The sequence below is a fragment of the Phacochoerus africanus genome, chromosome 11, assembly GCF_016906955.1.
Source record: "Phacochoerus africanus isolate WHEZ1 chromosome 11, ROS_Pafr_v1, whole genome shotgun sequence".
Lineage (NCBI taxonomy): Eukaryota > Metazoa > Chordata > Mammalia > Artiodactyla > Suidae > Phacochoerus > Phacochoerus africanus.
The window spans coordinates 120,572,489-120,593,165 of record NC_062554.1 but is presented as its reverse complement, the minus strand read 5'-3'; the positions used below and the strand labels follow the sequence as shown (position 1 = coordinate 120,593,165).

The 20,677-nt window shown below is 37.2% G+C and overlaps 1 protein-coding gene across 1 annotated transcript in view; it reads right to left on the bottom strand.

Annotated features, from left to right (window-relative positions):
• TDRD5 (tudor domain containing 5) overlaps positions 1-20,677 on the bottom strand; it is an 87,508-nt gene that overhangs the window by 53,471 nt on the left and 13,360 nt on the right. Inside the window, exons 4-5 of the mRNA XM_047752643.1 lie at positions 4,036-4,119; positions 1,899-1,955 (exon numbers count right to left, since the gene is read on the bottom strand). Coding sequence (XP_047608599.1) covers positions 1,899-1,955; positions 4,036-4,119 — 141 coding nt within the window. The remainder of the gene's footprint in view (positions 1-1,898; positions 1,956-4,035; positions 4,120-20,677) is intronic.

Genomic DNA, 20,677 nt, shown 5'->3' with positions numbered 1-20,677 from the left:
TCTATAAAAGTTAAATTAAATCTATATTTATTATGTATTTTTAATAATGTTGAACTTCTGCCTAAGTCTGCTTACTAAGAAGGGCAAAGAGCTTCCCTATAACATTAAAAGGTTTGTCTTAGTTCTTCTAATATTGTTGACTTGTAATCTTAACACCCTGAATTTTTTTTTTAATTTTTTATTTTCCCACTGTACAGCAAGGGGATCAAGTTATCCTTACATGTATACATTACAATTACCATGAATTTTTATTACAGAAATATACTTTTGCTAAAATGTCTGTGGTAGAAAACCACTCACTTTGAGCTATGAATATGGCATAGGCAGTTTATTTTTACCCATTAGTTTTGTGATAATTAAGTCATATTCCATTACTTCGTCACTCTATTTCAGACTTTATTCTATAATTTCATTATTAAATAACTGACTTGATTTGCAAATCTAAAAAACATCAAGACCTTTTGTTTTAGCTTTCACGTGGTCCTACTGAAATAAATTCTGTGGTTCTAAAAGATTCACCTCTTTAAAACACTGAGAATTTAAATTTTCTTTATCACTATCTGAGGATGATATGTATCTTTCCTAAGTTTTCTTCTTTTTCTTCTACTATGAACAATTACTATGTGGCAGGCACTGTTCTAATTATTTTAAGCTATTTAAACTTCACAAAACTCTATCTTGACTTTATCATCTATAAAATAGCACATACAGGTGATGAATTTTAATCATTATGCTATACATTATCTCTCAATATGTGTTCATATATGCAAATACATGATGGTGGTATACTATAGTATAGATAGTGTCATGCTTTAGTAGTTAAGAGTTAGGATACTAAAACCAAACTGCAGGGTTTCAAATTCTGGCCTCACTCATTACTGGCTACCTCATCCTTAGGCAAGTTACTTCTCTGTGCCTCAGTCTGTTGTGAAAACAATGAACTATTATAAGAAAAGCATTTAGAACAGAGCCTAGTACAAAGTTAACCATTTTTAAAAATTGAGTAAATGGCAGTATCTGAATGATCATTCTGCAATATTATTTTTTCACTAAACATGAGTTCCAAAAATGATCCGTGTTATGTGTTACGGAGTTCCCGCTGTGGCGCAGTGGTTAACGAATCCGACTAAGAACCATGAGGTTGCAGGTTCGATCCCTGGCCTTGCTCGTTGGGTTAAGGATCCGGCGTTGCTCTGGCTCTGGCGTAGGCTTGGCAGCCAGAGCTCCGATTCGACCCCTAGCCTGGGAACCTCCATATGCCGCAGGTGCAGTCCTAGAAAACACAAAAAGACCAAAAAAAAAAAAATCTAGTTCATTTATTTCATATTAAATTTTATTCTATTGTATAAATGTCAATCTCTATTTATCCATTCTCCTATTGCTAGCCATTTAATTTGCTTCCAATGTTTTACTATGCTGCAGTGTGCATGTCTTATGTATGTCTTCTCATGTGCACATGTTTAAGAGTTTCTCTAAAGTACATACATAGCGGTGGAACTCCTGAACCATCAGGGGTGCACATCTTCAAGTAAACTGAAACTGTCAACACGCTCGCCAAAGGGCTTTATGCCACAAGAAGCATATGAGCTATTCTGTTTCTCCACATTCCCACTGACACTTGGTATTATCAGACATTAACAATAATTTTTATTCTAGTAACATTACAATGGTGGTAAAATAGCCCATCCTATGCATAATCAAGTATTTATTAAGAATCATATTCTTAACTGTTTTAAGTAAAGAAGAGGCCATCAAAGTGCAAAACAAGATGTTTAAGTTCTAGAGCACAGACTTGGAGGATTCAAAGAGTAGCAACAAAATTCCTATCAATCATGAGAAAAATAAGCCAGCCATAAAAAACCATGGTTGGTAGGGGAGAAAACCACAACAACACTCACCTCAAACTCTCTAAGCAGTTTAGAAATAAGCAAACCCTCTGGAAACTTGGATACAACCTGGTAAATAGAAAATGAAATGTAACATAAACACTACTGGAATGCTGGAAGACAAAATATTAAAATAAGACAGTATAACTTAAATAGTAACAAAGGCAAAAATAACATCATTATTGAATGAATGAATTAGAGTCTACAGTATTTTTTAAAATTGGTTTCCAGTTTTTTAAAAAAAGTTTTAACAACCAAAAAAGGCAGTGACTTCCAACATTTCCAGAGTTGAGAAATCATTCTTGCATGATATTGTAATACCACAACTCTCCACAAATTCCTATAGCTCTTTAGCTCAACTAACATATTTAGCTTTAGCTCACATTAAATAAATATTCTATGGCATAATTTCAAGCCTTTTAAATGGTACAAAGAAATGCAATGGACACTATAGAAAATGCTGGAAAATATATTTAAGCACAGAGAAAATATCCATCGATAATAGCCACTGTTGTCCATATGCACATTAAAATACCTTTATTTAATATAAAAATAAGGTCACTGTTTCTGTTTTTTGATATCATGCCATAGACCTCTTTCCATATCAGGAAATACAGATCACATGTTTACTAACTATAGGGTTTTCAAATATTCAATATAATTAAATTTACCTGATTACTTATGGCTATTTCCTACTTTTCATTATCACAAATATTGCAGTGATTATCATCATATTTGTTATCTTGCACACTTGCACAAATATTTTTAGGATAAATTCCTAGAAGTGGACTAACTCTCTCACAACAAAGTATAAAAAGCTTTGTGTTTTCCTAGACTTTTCCAGATATTATGTATTTTATTAAAAACTCTAATTCAAGCTTTGGAAAAATACAAAGTAAAAATTATTCCAAAATCCTGTGACCCAGAGACAGCTGTTGCTGCCTTTCAGAAAACATCCTCTTTAGGCACACACACACTCACATCATTCACAACTTCACATGAAAGGACAATATTAAACCTACTATTCTTTAAAACTTGTTTTTAAAGTCCAACAATATATCAAGAAGATAGTTCCATGTAAATTAACTGAGATACACATAAATTTTCTTAGGAGCTGCATGATATCCTTTAGTTTGAGTGGATAATTTAAGCAATCCTTTATCAAGAATATTTTTCCCTTTTTGCTACCATAAAAAAGTCATATTGAACATCCTTAAATAAATAATTGTTGGACACTTGGTCAAATTTCCAAACAAAAAAAACAGATACTGAGTGCACCAAGGTTTTTGCATTTCTCCCAGTAAAACCACAACAGGTGAAACAGACTAATATAAGGTAATGCGAGGTATAATGACAGTGATCATTCAAATCAGAATTAACAGCTCCCACCAAAATTTTAAGTGTACACACCGTTTGGCTCAACACAAAAGAGCTCAAGAGCTTTCACAAATTAATAAGGAGAAAGAATACATTAGGCCAAGGACATGAACAGGCAAGTCACATAAGAAATATAAATGGTTACTAAGCATAGGAAAAGATGCTCAAAGTAAAAGTCAAGAGGCATAAGTTAAAACAACATGTTTGGCGAGTGACATTTCAGAGTCAGTGGGAGTGTAAATTTGTTCAAAACTTTTAGAAGGCAATTTAGTAATATTTATCAAAAGTTAATACATCCCATACCTTTGGCAAGTCTACTGCTAATGTTCAAGGACACTAACTGCAGCAGTTTCTAATAGCCAAGGTTAGAAATAAACCAAGTGTTAACCAATAACAGATCTCTAAGTGAAATACGGTATATCAACATAATGGGATACCATGCATTTTTTAGAATAATATTTGACATACATATATATAAAACTGGCATTGGAAAGATCTTGAACTGTTATAACAATGATTTATTGGGGTGAGGGGAAGAAAAAAAGAGAATTTATGGAAGAACTTCTATTTTCTAAATAATTTTGAGAACACTAATAATGTTTAGGAATATATAATTTTTTTTTCTGGTCTGAAACGATCACTCCATTTGCAGTAAATCTGAAAAGATCGGGTATAAATATAAAATTTAAATACCTGTAGGCAAATTAAACTTAACCACAAATGACACCCAAGTGTATAATCAGTTACTCTCATCCACTTCCCAGATACTTACAAATTTTATCTTATGTTTTAATTCTGGATTGATAGTCCCTCCAGGTCCAACTTGTGCAATAACTGATTTGAAGGTGTTCTCCAACTATGAAAGGGGGGGGGGGGAGTTCAAGTTACAGTAAGAAAAAAAAGTCAAAGATATATCTGAACAGTTTGTAAAGGAAACATCTATCACAGGATATGTATTTCAATCAAATGGATACTGTTTTTAAGAGGCACTATAACTTTTCACACTATAGAGTAGAAAGAATCCTTATAAAACTAAACACTGAAATTCTCCGGAATAATTAACATTCTCTAGGTTTTAACATCTTCAATTATGAAATCCCACACTCTTACCCAGGAAAGATTTTTGTTACTAATTTTCTTCTGTTTATAAAAATATTCAATGTTTATTAAAAACAGACTTAGTGAATGCCTAATGCAGGCAAGAGATGGGACGGTGGAAGGGACTTGGAAGCCGGGAAGGATAGTAAGCCAGGGCACTGGCAGAATGTCTCGCCCTACTCTTCTGCTACTAGAGAAATGAAGGAGGAAAGAACCAGGAGGGATACAAAATGGCTCAGTGAATGTGGTGTGAGCAGGTGGAGAGAATTATTACATGATGGCTTCAGTATTCCCTCTGTGAGTTCGGAAGCAAGGTCCGCTTCTAAGAACAGTAGGAAAGGGAAGGGAGCTCAGACATCCGAGAAAGTGGAAAAATAAAGTTAATGAAGTAATGGATGATTATCTAAACTCCATGGGTAGGGAGTAATGATAGGAGAGCCCTGAGTTAAGATGGCAGGGTCAGAGGATTTTAGCAAAGAGAAGGCAATGGCATAGAGAGGCCCCAATAAGGTAAAAAGATGATGCAGGGGAATAACTGAAAAAAAACAGGCTGAAAGCACTGGCGGTTAGGAGCATGGAATACATCCAGACACTAAGGTCCAGTAAGCAGCCACAGGGTAGAGACCCAACTGAGTGAAATATCATAGAGTTATGTTTAAAGCTATTAAGTAGATGTAAAAAAATATGTATTAGAAAAGACACAATAAAAGAAAAATACAAATGACCTAAAATCCTATCGCATAATTTTTACCTTCTAAACTTTTTGTTTTTTAGATATTTCTTCATATGTCACTTGGCCTGTCATTATGAACAAACTGAGACCTTAAAGAAGGTCGGCTTGTAAAAACCAAAAAATGAAGATAATCTGAAAAATGAAGATAATCTCACTATCTCCTAAGGTTGACAGGAAAGTGGGATCTAGTAAGGTGGGATTAGAGTCCTACGATTAGATTACTAACTTTCACAAAACGCCTCAGCCCTTGGTCGTATGTTCTTTACATTTCTTTGGACCTGCTACAAGATATTTCCTAATAAGTGAACAATAGAGAATCTAAAGAGAACTGATTTTTCACATCCCACCATTTGACAATTCAACGCAACTTATTAAACTGTCACTGCACTAGGTTTTTCAGGGGACAAAAAAAAAGTCACCTCTGACAGTGTCATTCCTCCCAAGCCAGTGACGATTAAGTAGGGAAATGAGGCCTGAGGTTGACTCTGAGCACCATTACAGAAGTACAAAAGTGCAGAAGGATACATCGCATCAATATATACACAAGGCTTCCTTCTAGGGAGGCCTTGAAGGATGGGGAGAATACTGCAGAGGAAGGTGGAAGAGAGGGAAAGAAAATGGAAGGAATATGATGCCCAAAGGGAAAGGATAAAACAGTTTGCCTAAAGGCCCCAGAGAAGTAGTGGAAGAGAAAACTGTAGACGGACTGAAGTCATACCGCAGGAGCTCCTTAAAGGCCAAACCAAGGACTTTTTCTTGGTTACCTACACAAAAACTGATACTAGAGGTTTTTAGCAAGGGAGAGAATTTTCAGAACTTTAATCTGGCAGCAGGAAATTAGACTGGAGGCGTGACAATCAGTTGCAGAGTTTTAACCAGGGTGCCAAGCAAGTGAGAATAGAAAGAAACAATAATACAAAGATGGATTCCACAGAAATTAGGGAAGAATATAAGAGAGAGGAAGGAAGTGATGATTCTACAGGTATGAATAAAAACAGACCAGGGAAAAGCCTCAGAGACTTCAAGTTTTATACAGAAAACTAAAGGACTTTGGAACATAGAGGAGGATTTTTGCTGGTTTTTAATCAGTTCCAAGAATCTGGGAGGCAAGTGTCAGGATGGTGATTACAAACATGAGTTGTCTCTATGGAGCATGGCTTGTGACATGGTCAGCAAACTATGGCCCATGGATCAAATCTGACCCACCATCCGTCTTTGTACAGCCCATGAGCTACGAATGGTTTCCATATTTTTAAATGACTGAGGAAAAAATAAGAATAATTTTTGTGACAAACATTTTTATGAAATGCAAATGTCAATGTCCATAAATTAAGCTTTACTGGATTGTGGCCAAATTCACCTATTAGCCTGGTGTCTAAGGTTGCTTCAGCACTACTAAGGCCAGCTGAGTAGTTACGACACACAGGATTTGGCCCTCAAAGTTTCAAATACTTACCGTGTGGCCTTTCAGAGAAAATATTTGCCAAGCCTAGGCTAAGACGTCAAAATAATAGGCTCTTCATTGGGAACATAATATATCTCAAGAAAAAAAACATTTTTTTTTGCCTCAAACTAACTGACTAAATTAAGCTGACTTTAAACTGAATGGGATGAGGAAGATTTTTAAAATACCAAGTTGGGAATATCTTGGGACTATCTCTAAGTAGAGAAAAGAAGTGATAATGTGGTGGGAAATAGGGTGGGAGGTAATCAGCGACTGACATGAAGAAAGGAATCAAGAGGGGACCCTGATTTCAAAAATGCTTTAAAGAAATAGCAACAACAACAACAACAAAAAAGACAAAAGACAAAAAAAAAAAATGGAGTTCCCGTCGTGGCGCAGTGGTTAACGAATCCGACTAGGAACCATGAGGTTGCGGGTTCGGTCCCTGCCCTTGCTCAGTGGGTTAACGATCCGGCGTTGCCGTGAGCTGTGGTGTAGGCTGCAGACGCAGCTCGGATCCCGCGTTGCTGTGGCTCTGGCATAGGCCGGTGGCTACAGCTCCGATTCAACTCCTAGTCTGGGAACCTCCATATGCCGAGGGAGCGGCCCAAGAAATAGCAACAACAACAACAAAAAAGACAAAAGACAAAAAACAAACAAACAAACAAAAATGCTTTAATCTCAAATGCCTACATACCAAACACAAAAAAATGGACAATAAACCAAATAAACTAAAGATTATAAATAAGGGCATAAAGAGGGGAATACATACAGATAATTACACATGTATATATATGCCATATTCAGATAGGGGACTACAGGACCAGAGAGGAGGCAGGGAAGAGTCCTCAGTAAAAAAGATACACTCCTCGGAAAGATGGACAAAGATATGAACAGGCAATTGATAGAAATTAACACTAGCTAGCCAATAAAAGCGTAAAGTTCAAGGGAAAAGGATAAAATAGTTTGCCTGAAGGCATTAGAGGATGAAAGACAACGACAGTCAGATATAGTTATTTGCCTATCAAATTGGAATATTACTTTTACAATAATGTCCACCTATTCATTCAACAAATATGAACACATACTATGTGCTTCACATTGCTCTCAGCATTGAATAAACAGGGGTAAATAAACTAGACATGATCACTGGCCTCATGGAACTTACAGTCTAGAGTTGGGAAACCAACATGAAAGTCATATAACTATATAATTACAATTTTGATAAATATTATGAAAACCCCAGAATGTCATAAAAGAATAATGCACCTGAAAGTGTTAGGAAAGCAACTACAGTTAGTGGGGAGAGGTCAGGGGAGGGTTTTCTGAAGAAGTGTTCATTTATACCAAGTATTAGCAAAGGTCCAGAGAAAGAAGCACATTCACACACATCTTAGGTGTTAAATGAAACAACTTCTATGAAGGACAACCCAACTACATAAATGAAAAGTCATAGAGGTACACATTTCTTTAGATGCAGTGATTGCTCCTCTAGAACTTTATCTGTGGAGCAATCAAGATAAGTGTAAATTTGAGCAAGATTTTCATCAATAAGGTTATTTTTAATAGCAAAAACTAACAACAGACCAAATTCCCAAGTTAAAAAATGTATGGCATATCCATACTGCAATTAAAAATTATGTTTCATTACAATGTTTAACAACATAGCATGTTCACAATTCATAATTACGACTAAAAAAGCAAGTCACAAACCTGCACCAGAATTATTCCCATTTTATTTTTTTTAAAAAGTCAACTTTTCTGGGTGATAAAATATAGGTGATTTTGGCATTCCCGTCATGGCGCAGTGGCAACAAATCCGACTAGGAACCATGAGGTTGCGGGTTTGGCCCCTGGCCTCATCAGGGGGTTAAGGATCTGGTATTGCCGTGAGCTGTGGTGTAGGTCGCAGACACAGCTTGGATCTAGTGCTGCTGTGGCTGTGGTGTAGGCTGGCAGCTGTAGCTCCAATTAGACCCCTAGCCTGGGAACCTCCATATACCATGGGTGCAGCCCTAAAAAGCAAAAAGTATAGGTGATTTTAATTTTCTTCTGTGCTTTTCTGTATTTCATATCTTTTGTGATCTGTATTACTTTTGCAACAAAATCTTTTTAAAAATATAGGCACCTGGATGATATTTAGAAATATGAGGGTGGAAGCATTTTGGAAAGAAGATGCATGAAGCTAAAAGCAGAAAGGAACAGAAGCTATATCTTAGAGGAATATACTACACATCTTTTGGCCATATGGTAATAAAATATTAATACATTTCTGATAAAGATCACAAAACTGGCACAGACACACATGCAGAAGTGATACTTTCAAATACTTAAATATTTGTTAGGTATCTCGTATGACTAAAAACTAAGTAGTAATGAATGTGACTTGCCATCCTAAAAATTTCATCTGAACTCATGAGAAAACAGTCAGGAAGCAGCTACCCTAAGTTGGGCACAGGATGAAACTTGAAGAATTGCACTAACCACTAAAGGGCTCCTAACAGTAACTGTTTTTATTCTGTTATTTGTTGAGGATATTATTAAGAGACAGTTGAGCTAGGTCATCAAGTGAAATTTAAAAAGCTTCTTTTCTTTGCAATACCAATCACAGCATCCAATTTATGAAAAACTATCAATTGTTTGAGCGCAAATTAAAAGTAGGTGCAGGAGTTCCCATAGTGGCGCAGCCAAAACAAATCCCACTGGAAACCATGAGGCTGCAGATTTGATCCCTGGCCTCACTCAGCGGGTCAAGGATCCGGCGTTGCCGTGAGCTGTGGTGTATGTAGGTCTCAGATGTGGCTTGAATCTAGCATTACTGTGGCTATGGTACAGGCTGGCAGCTACAGCTCTGATTAGACCCCTAGCCTGGGAACCTCCATATGCCATGGGTGCAGCCCTAAAAAGACAAGACAAGAAAGTAGTTGCAAACTAAGACTAAGCCATGACTTTCAATTCACTTAACACCAGAACTTCTTTTATAATTCCATGTTTACCTACTTTAAATCTCACACTGAATGTTAAAGGTTTCTAAAAGTAGGGTAGGATGGGATATTGATGAAATAAAATTGTTTTAAAACAGGACAAGAAAAATTAAACATAAAATCCTCTCTCTGCCCATTTGAGCCACTACTCCCCCTTCCCCACTTTAGTGTGCACTCTTCATGTGCATTAGATATTATCTAGATCCCCTTAGAAGACACAGGAACACCTACTTGCCAAAAAAAAAAAAAAAAAAAGGCAATTTTCTCCTGGCAAAGCAACTCCTCCTTAGGAGATAACACTCCTTTCTCAATCCTGTAGGAGGTCATAGCAACCCACCACTCACCCTGTTGGACTATGTAAGCTGTGATATATTATTTTGATGTATAAACCTTTGTCTCAAAAACTGATAGACGGAGTTCCCGTCGTGGCGCAGTGGTTAACGAATTCGACTAGGAACCATGAGGTTGCGGGTGCGGTCCCTGCCCTTGCTCAGTGGGTGAACGATCCGGCGTTGCCATGAGCTGTGGTGTAGGTTGCAGACGCGGCTTGGATCCCGCGTTGCTGTAGCTCTGGCGTAGGCCGGTGGCTACAGCTCCGATTCAACCCCTAGCCTGGGAACCTCCATATGCCGCGGGAGCGGCCCAAGAAATAGCAACAACAACAACAAAAAAGACAAAAAAAAACCTGATACAACTGTGCCTTGACCTTTCTGAAAGACTGTCTCCCAGGTTATAATCCTCAGGTTGTCTTGAATAAAATTTCCTATTTCTTTCTTAGGTTGACTATTAATTTTTTGGTTGATAGTACTGTTAGTTGTAAGGATAGAGAACAAAGAAATGCCAGATCCCTGATACTTGACCAAACACTCTTACAGGCAATAACCTTTTAACAGGAAGCAAAGGAACACTATTGTTAGAGCTGTGGCATAGGTCCATACACTAAAGCAGAGAATCCTGAAGAGCTGGGCTGGACAGAGCATCTGAGGCTTCATTCATTCGAAAGGTAACAGCTAAGCTATAACTGCCCATTCACATGCTCATTCATCTAAACTTCCACTGGGAAGGTCAAGGAAATTGAATAGAATGTGGTCAAAAGATTGCATGTCTTGCAAAAACAGAGCTTAAATTATTCTAACCATTTGCTTTTGTGAAATAAAGGAGGACAATGGGGAAAGGTAGAATACTAATGAGCAAACCTGTCTATTCTTCTTATGGTTGAAAAATGAAAAAATTCCAAGAATTGCTGTTGCAGCTCAGTGAGTTAGGGACCAAACACTGTCTATGTGAGAATGCATGTTCGCCTGGCTTTAAAATGCTTATTCTTAAAATGCTGGTTAAGGGTCCAGGACTGTGGCATAGGCTGCAGCTGCAGCTCTCATTTGACCTCTGGCCTGGGAACTTCCATATGCCACAGATGTGGCTATAAAAAAAAAAAAAATTCTAGTCCTCATTTTACAAAGAAGAAACTGATTTTTTTTCTTTATAATACGTTTTTCTTTTTTGTCTTTTTAGGGCCATACCCGCAGCATATCGTGGTTCCCAGGCTAGGGGTCCAGTCAGAGCTGTAGCCACTGGCCTACACCACAGCAACACGAGATCCAAGCTGCGTCTGCGACCTACACAGCTCACGGCAACACCAGATCCTTAACCTACTGAGCAAGGCCAGGGATCAAACCTGCATCCTCATGGATGCTAGGCAGGTTCATTTAATGCTGAGCTGTGATGGGAACTCCAATAACATGGTTTTCTTATGACAAAATAATGTATGTTCACTGTGAAAAAATACATATGATTAAAAAAGTTGTCTAAATTTACAATTTAAATCAAATATTGTTATATATCTATCATTTTTCTGTTAATACAAAAAACATATATGCTTTCAGAATTTTGAGGAAACACCTAGCAAACTGATGCATTTATAATTTTAAGAAACAAAGTTGTACTTTTTATATTATAAATAGAATTATATGAAATCTGATAGTTATGTAGTTTATCCCACTAGGAAATTAAAATATAGGAATTAGGAATTAAAACCAACACCTTAGAACAAGATTTAAACAGTTCTGGTGGCAAAAACTTCAACTGGAAGTGAAATATGGTTATTGGGTTGCATCTATAAGAAATTCCTGAGGCTGCAAAACAGGATGAAACTGAAAGGAAAATAAATACAGAAAAGTGTCTCTGTATCTCTCACGAGTCTTCGTGGAGCCATGCCAGGAGCAGATGTCCCAAACTTCGCACTTGTTACTGCCTCATTCTGACAGTTAAAGGCCAAGTTTTCCCACTCAATTCTATAAAGTCTCCAAAAAAGAAATATGCATTATCACCCTTTAATATTGCTTCTGGAACTTTTAATCAGTACAATAAATTTAGAAAAATGAAAACAAAAACTGTATATGTTGGGAAAAACAAAGAAAACTTTTTATAAACATTAACTTATTATTCATAAAATTACCATGATCTATTTGGAAAACCTATGAGAACATTATTAAAACAGGCCAGCAGCTTTAGCTCAGTAAGGTGGCCAGTTTCAAAATAATATTTTTAAAAATCAGTTTCAAGGGAGTTCCTGTTGTGGCGCAGCAGAAACGAATCCAACTAGGAACCATGAGGTTGTGGGTTCGATTCCTGGCCTCCCTCAGTGGGTTAAGGATCCAGCATTGCTGTGAGCTGTGGTGTAGGTTGCAGATGTGGCTCAGATCCCACATTGCTGTGGCTCTGGCACAGGCCAGCAGCTTTAGCTCCGATTTAACCCTTAGGCTGGGAACCTCCATATGCCGCAGATGTGACCCTAAAAAGCAAAGCAAAAAAAAAAAAAAAATCAGTTTCTTTCCTCATAAGCCATAAGCAGTTAGAATCCCAAATCTCAATGACAAGAAAAGTTATCATACTGTACAATACCTAAGAAAACACAAGAACTGTGCCAAACTCTAATGAAAAAACTACATATCTATTCTCAAGAGCAGAATGCTGAATAAATACTGCAACATGTTATTCAATGAATACATTTAATGTGTTAAGTCTCCAAATTTTTTAAAACTTAATTCTAAAAGAAATCTCACTGAAATTTTAGAATTTATGAGAAATTGTAAACTTCAAGGGGAAAAAAAACCCTTGAACAGAAAGGGATTTGCCTTAACATACACTATGGTATATTTTAGAGTACCAAAATTAAAACAGTTGTAAACAGATGTTGCCTACCACTTCAGTAGCAAAGAATGCTGCCTGCCATTCCAGTAAACAATGAATGCTGCCTGCCATCAAGCAACACCACCCACTTCCCCATCTGCCCCCACTGATGGTGTGCACTGAGGGGAATTCAGGATGAAGAAAAACAGGATACTGCCCCTAGAACATCAAGAGTCATTTCCTTTTTTCTTTCTAGAGTCGCAGCCCCAGCACATGGAAGTTCCCAGGCTAGGGGTTAATCGGAACTACAGCTGCTGGCCTATACCACAGACACAGCAACACCAGATCCAAGCCCCGTCTGTGACCTACACCACAGCTCACAGCAACGCCAGATCCTTAACCCACTGATCCTTTAGCCCACTGAGCCATGCCAGGGATTGAATACACATCCTCATGGAAACTAGTCAGGTTTGTTACTGCTGAAACACAAGAGGAACTCAGTTAAGAGTCATTTCTAAGGAATAATTTCAATGAGCCCAGATTCTTGCATCTTCCCATACACAGAAAAGCACTCAAACCATTAACTTGAGGTGGCTGTTCTTTGTGATTAACCATCATATTTTTATGTTCAACTTCTTGGGGTTTGCTTTTCCCCAGCAAAAACATCTATGTATCCTGGATCCTCCTTTACTTCTTTGCAAGAGTTCCTCAGAGCTATCTGAGAAGCTGTCTCCCAGGCTACAGTCCTCAGTAAGGTCCCCAAGTAAAACATAACTGTACCTTTTAAGTTGCGTTGGGTGTTTTGTCTTTTTTTTTCAGTTGGCACAGGGTAGAACTGGCACAGAAGCACAAAATTACACATTCCCAAATTATAATCCAGCTAGATTAAAACTTCAAGTTTTCTTTTAGCCACAAAACAAAGAGAAAGCTCTTTTAAATCTTCAAGCAGGGAAGAGCTTTGCAGATATGAGATCAGAGGCAAAAGTAAGATAAAAAGACTAATTGATTTGATATTTCTACCTTGTGAACTTCTATTTCAAAAAAGAAAAATGTCAATCTAGAAAAATACATCTCTAGCATATGACAGCCAAAATTCCTGCACTTCATTCAGTAAAAATTCACTAAACTTTCAACTCATGAGCATATCTCATGAGAAAAATAGACAAAGGAAGAGAACAAATAATTCATTAAAATAAATAAACGTGGCTAATAAATATTTTTAAAAGTCAACTTTGTCAGTAATCCAAAATGGACAACTAGACCATGTGTAGCTTTTGGTCAGAGAAAATATTTTTGTATTTAGCCATCTTTCAAGAATTAACATTTGAGTTTTTAAAAACTGCATGAAATCTTGAGTAATCTAACTGGAATGTATGGAGAAAACACACACGAACATACCATAATATATTAGTACTTTTCTGAACATCAGTTTGGAAAAAAAAATTTTTTTTAAATGCAAATATTCTTTGATAAAATTAATGAAAAAGAGGCGAGTTCCCACCAAGGATGCAGCAATGAATCCGACTGGGAACCATGAGGTTGCGGGTTTGATCCCTGGCCTCGCTCAGGGGGTTAAGGATCCAGCGTTGCCGTGAGCTATGGTAGTAGGTCACAGACACAGCTTGGATTCTGTGTTGCTGTGGCTCTCGTGTAGGCTGGCAGCTGTAGCTCCGATTCAACCCCTAGCCTGGGAACCTCCATTATGCCACAGGTGTGGCCCTATAAAGACAGAAAAAAAAAATTAATGAAAAAGAAACCAACAGTTAGACAGTTCATTGTAATCTTTCAGAATTTCAAAATTAAAGATACTGGAGTTCTCATCATGGCTCAGCGGTTAACAAACCCAACTAGGATCCATAAGGATGCAGATTCAATCCCTGGCCTTGCTCAGTGGATCAAGGATCAGGCGTTGCTGTGAGCTGTGATGTAGGTCACAGACTTGGCTCAGATCTGGTGTTGCTGTGGCTGCGGCGTAGGCCAGCAGCTGTAGCTCCAATTTGACCCCTAGCCTGGGAACTTCCACATGCCACAGGTTTGGCCCTTAAAAAAAAAAGATACTGACAAGCATACAATCAGTCTCCTTACAAAGGAAGATGAGCAGGCTGGTGTCAGGTCTCTCTAGTACAGGTAATGTCATGAAAAATGAAAGTAACCTAAAAAATAGGGACATCCTCATGAAAAGAATAGTAATGAACACTACCTTTTAAAGCAACAGGACTATAAGTAACTTTTTTAGGCTGAGTTTTTTATACTAAAAAAACTCACTTTTCAAAACAAAGTTATAAATCACACCCTCCCTCCATAAACTACTAGAAAACATTAAGTTACAGATGTTCAATGACAGTACAGAACTGAGCAGTGAGCCCTAAACTGTCCCACCTGGCAGCCTGGAGAGTTCTTAGGCTGTGGCACAGAAAGGGGTAACAGAAACACATGAACTGAGGAGCAAGAGTTTGGGGAGGACAAGGATACTAATATACAGGTAGGTATAGAGAAAAAGGATTGGCACAGAGAGATACAGCTCTGGAAATCCACAAAGGGACCCCTCAAGTTTCTGGGTTATTACTATCTGTGTATAGTGGGGGAGGGGATGTTCTCTGAGGCTGGGGAAACAAACAATAAGAAACAACAGAGCAAACAACACCCAGATCTCACATAGAGCTGAGAAATTTTTGTGTTCTCACTGGGAAGAATGCAAAGACTTCTTAAAATATCCAGGTTGGGGAGACCAGATTAAGACAGTGGAATAGAAGGACTGGAGCTCACCTCCTCTCATAAAACCAACAAAATTACAACCAACTGCTGAACAACCTTCAACCAAATAGACTGCAAACTATCAAAAAAGATATTCTACTGGAGAAGACAAAGAGAAGGCTACATCAAGATGGTAGGAGGGGTGATTATGCAATATAACTAACCCAAATCCACTGAGCAGCCCACAGACTAGAAAGTATCTGTATCACAGAGACTCACCTATGGGAGTGAGCGTTCTGAGCACCCCATCAGGTCCCCACGCCTGGGGATCTGGCACTGGGAGAAGGAGCCCCTGGAGCATTTGGTGCTGAGGGCCACAAGGGGGACACAGATGAGAAGCAAGAGAGGCTACAACCCTATTTTGCCTGAAAAAAGGGAGACCACACCAAAAATCTATAAAAAATGAAGAGAATTGTGACTCAGAAGAGCAAGAAACCCCCCCCCCAAAAAAAAAAAAACAGCTAAGTGATCTGGACATTACCAACCTTCATGAAAAACTTTAGACTGGTAATAGTAGCGATGATTCAAGATTTTGAAATAAAGATCTTGTTATTTATCAGTCTGGAGGCAAAGACTGATAAATTACAAGAAATATGAGCAAAGAAATAGAAGATTTAAGAATTAAGCAAGCAGAGATGAAAAATACATTAACTGAAATAAATTCATTAGAAACAACAAACAGCAGAACAGGACACAGAAGAACAAATAAGCAAGATGGAAGAGAGAGTAGTGGAAATCACTGATGTGGGAAAGAAAAAAAGATTGAAAAGAAATGAAGACAGTTTAAGAGAACTCTGGGACAATGTCAAACACAAGAACATCTGTGTTACAGGGGTTCAGAAGGAGGAGAGAGAAAGAAAAGGCCAGAGAAAATATTTGAGGAGATAACAGCCTCAAACCTTCCTAACATGGGAAAGGAATCATTCACTCAAATCCAGGAAGCACAATGAGTACCATAAAAAACAAACCTAAGGAGGAACACCCTGAGACAAGTATTTCCCAAAGTGACAAAAATTGAAGACAAAGAGAAAATATTGAAAGCAGCTAGGGGAAAAAAGCAAGTAACATACAAGGGAACACCGATAAGGTTACTGGCAGATTCTTCAGCAGAAACCATGCAGGCCAGAAGGCAGTGGCACCATGTAATTAAAGGGATGAAAGGAAAAAACTTCCAACCAAGATTACTCTACACAGCAAGGCTCTCATTCAGATTTGAAGGAGAAATCAAAAGCTTACAAACAAGCAAAAGCCAAGATAATTCAGCACCACTAAAACCAGCTTTATGACAAATACTAAAGGAACTTCTCTAGGTGGAAAAGTAAAGGCCATGACTAGAAACAAAAATATTGGAGTTCCTGTCATGGCTCAGTGGTTAGCGAACCCAACTAGCATCCAGGAGGACAAAGGTTTGATCCCTGGCCTTGCTCAGTGGATTAGGGATCTGGTGTTACCATGCGCTGTGGTATAGATTGCAGACTCAGCTCAGATGCAGTGTTACTGTGGCTCTGGCACAGGCCGGCGGCTACAGCTCCAATTTGACCCCTAGCCTGGGGACCTCTATATGCTGCAGGTTCAGCCCTAAAAAGACGAAAAATAAAATTATTTTTTAAATTTAAAAATATAGAAACAAAAATATTACAAATGACAAGGCTCACTAGTAAAGACATACGTATAGTAAATGTATGAAATCATCTACACACAAATATGCTACAAAAATGAGAAATTGTGAAAGGAGGAGGGTACAAATGCAGGGCACTGGAGATGTGCCTGCAATTAGGAGACCAACAACTTAAAACAATCTTATATATATATATAGACTCCTATATTAAAAACATCAGGGTAACTGCAAACCAAATATCTACAATAGGCACCCACACAAATAACAAAAAGCAATCCAAATACAACATTAAAGATAGTCATCAAACCACAAGAGAACAGAACAAGAGAAGGGAAGAAAAAAGAGAAACAAAAACAAATCCAAAACAGTTAATAAAATGGCAATAAGAACATACATATCAATAATTACCTCAAATGTAAATAGACTAAATGTCCCAACCAAGAGACATAGACTGGCTGAATGGATACAAAAACAAGACCCATATATATGCTGCCTTCAAGAGACCCACTTCACTTCTAGGGACACATACAAATTGAAAGGGAGAGGATGGAAGAAAATATTCCATGTAAATGGGAAGCCAAAGAAAGCTGCAGTAGCAATACTCACATCAGACAAAATAGACCTTAAAATGGAGAATATTTTAAGAGACAAGAAAGGACATTACATAATGATCAAAGGATCAATCCAAGAAGATATAACAATTTTAAGTATATATGCACCCAACATAGGATCACCTCAATATATAGGGCAACTGCTAAGAACCTTAAAAGGAGAAATTGACAATAACACAATAATAGCAGGGGACGTTAACACCCCATTTACAGCAATGGACAGATAGTCCAGACAGAAAATCAACACAGAAACACAGGTCTTAAATGATGCATTAGACCAGATGGACTTAAGAGATTTTTATAAAACATTCCATCCAAAAGCAGCAGAATACACATTCTTCTCAAATGTACATGGAACACTCTCTGGGCCACATATCGAGCCTCAGTAAATTTAAGAAAACCTAAATCATATCAAGCATCTTTTCCAACCACAATACTCTATGACTGGAAATCAACAAGAAAAAAACTACAGAAAACACAAATACATGGAGACTAAACAACATGCTACTAAGCAACCAAAGGATCACTGAAGAAATCAAAGAAAAAATTTAAAAATACCTATAATCAAATGAAAACAAAGACACAACAATCTAAAACCTATGGGACATAGCAAAAGCAGTTCTAAGAGAAAAGTTTATAGCAATACAAGCCTACCTTAGGAAACAAGAAAAAGCTCAAATAAACAAGCTAACTTTACATCTAAAGCAACTAGAGAGAGAAGAGCAGATGAGACCTAAAGTTAGCAGAAGGAAAGAAATCATAAAGATCAGAGCAGGAATCAATGAAATAGAAAACAAAGAAACCCATAGAAATGATCAATGAAACTAAAAGCTTGTTCTTTGAAAAGATCAACAAAATTGATAAACCCTTAGCCAGACTTATCAAGCAAAAGAGAGGACTCAAATCAATACAATTAGAAATGAAAAAGGAGGAGTTACAACAGACATCACAGAAATACAAAGGATCATAAGAGACTACTATAAGAAACTATATGCCAACAAAATGGACAACCTAGAAGAAATGGACAATTCTTAGAAAAGCACAATCTTCCAAGACTAATCTAAGAAGAAACAGAAAAGATCTATGGACCAATCACAAGTACTGAAATTGAAACTTTGATTTAAAAACTTGCAACAAACGTAAATCCAGAACCAGATGGCTTCACAGGCAAATTCTATCAAACATCTAGAGAAGAGCTAACACCCATCCTTCTGAAACTATTCAAAAAAGTTGCAGAGGAAGGAACATTCCCAAACTCATTCTACAAGGTCACTATCACCCTGATACCAAAACCAGACAAAGATACTACAAAAAAAGAAAATTACAGGCCAATATCACTGATGAGCATAAATGCGAAAATCCTCAACAAAACACTAGCAAACCAAATTCAGCAATACATTAGAAGGTTTGTACACCATGGTTCAAGGATTCTTCAATATCCATAAATCAACCGGTGTGATACACCACATTAACAAACTGAAGAGTAAAAACCATATGATCCTCTCAATAGATACAGAAAAACCTTTTGACAAAAACCAGCACCCATTTCTGATAAAAAAAAAAAAAAACCCTCCAGAAAGTGGGCACAGAGGGAACCGAGCACAACATAATAAAGGCCATATATCACAAACCCACAGCTGAAAAGCTGAAAGAATTCCTGCTAAGATCAGGAATAGACAAGGATGTCTGCTCTCGCCACTACTATTCAACACAGTTTTGGAAGTCCTAGCCACAGCAATCAGAGAAGTAAAAGAGATAAAAGGAATCCTAATTGGAAAGGAAGAAGTAAAACTATCACTGTTGGCAGATGACATGATACTATACCTAGAAAATTCTAAAGACACTCCTAGAAAACTGTTAGAACTCATCAATGAATTTGGTGAAGTTGCAGAATGCAAAATTAATACACAGAAATCGATGGCATCATCTATATACTAACAATGAAAGATGAGAAAGAGAAATGAGGGAAACAATCCCATCCACCATCATATCAAAAAGAATAAAACGCCTAGGAATAAACCTACCTAAAGAGACAAAAGACCTGTACTTCAACTATAAGACATTGATGAAAGAAATCAAAGATGACACAAATAGATGGAAATACACACCATGCTCTTGGACTGGAAGAATCAATATTGTCAAAATGATTATACCACCCAAGGCAATCTACAGATCCAATGCAATCCCTATTAAATTACCAAGGACATTTTTCAGAGAACTAGAACAAAATAATTTAAAATTTGTTTGGAAGTACAAAAGATCCAGAATAGCCAAAGCCATCCTGAGAAAGAAAAATGGAGCTGGAGCAATCAAGGCTCCCTGACTTCAGACTATACTACAAAGCCATAGTCATCAAAACAGTATGGTACTAACACAAAAAAAGAAATATAGATCAGTGGAGCAGGATTGAGAGCCTAGAATTAAACCCACACACCTACAGTCAACTAATATATAACAAAGGAGGCAAGAATATACGATGGAGAAAAGACAGCCTGTTCAATAAGTGGTGCCTGGAAAACTGGACAGCTACATGTAAAAGAATGAAATTACAACACTTCCTAACGCCATACACAAAAATAAACTCAAAATGAATTAAAGACCTAACTATAAGAGCAGATATATAAAACTCTTAGAGGAAAACTTAGGCTGAATACTCTCTGACCTAAACCACAAAAATATCTTCTCAGATCCACCTACTAGAGTAATTACAATAAAAGCAAAAATAAACAAATGGGAACTAATTACACTTAAAAGTTTTTGCACAGCAAAGGAAACCCTAAACAAAATGAAAAGACAACCCACAGAGTGGGATAAAATCTTTGCAAATGAAGCAACTGACAAGGGATTAATATCCAAAATTTATGAACACCTCCTGCAACTCAATACAAAAACAAAACAAAACAAACAAAAAAAAAACCATCAAAAAAATGGGCAGAAGATCTAAACAGGCAAATCTCCAAAGACAGACAGATGGTCAAAAAACACATGAAAAGATGCTCAACATCACTAATTATTAGAGAAATGCAAATCAAAACTACTATGA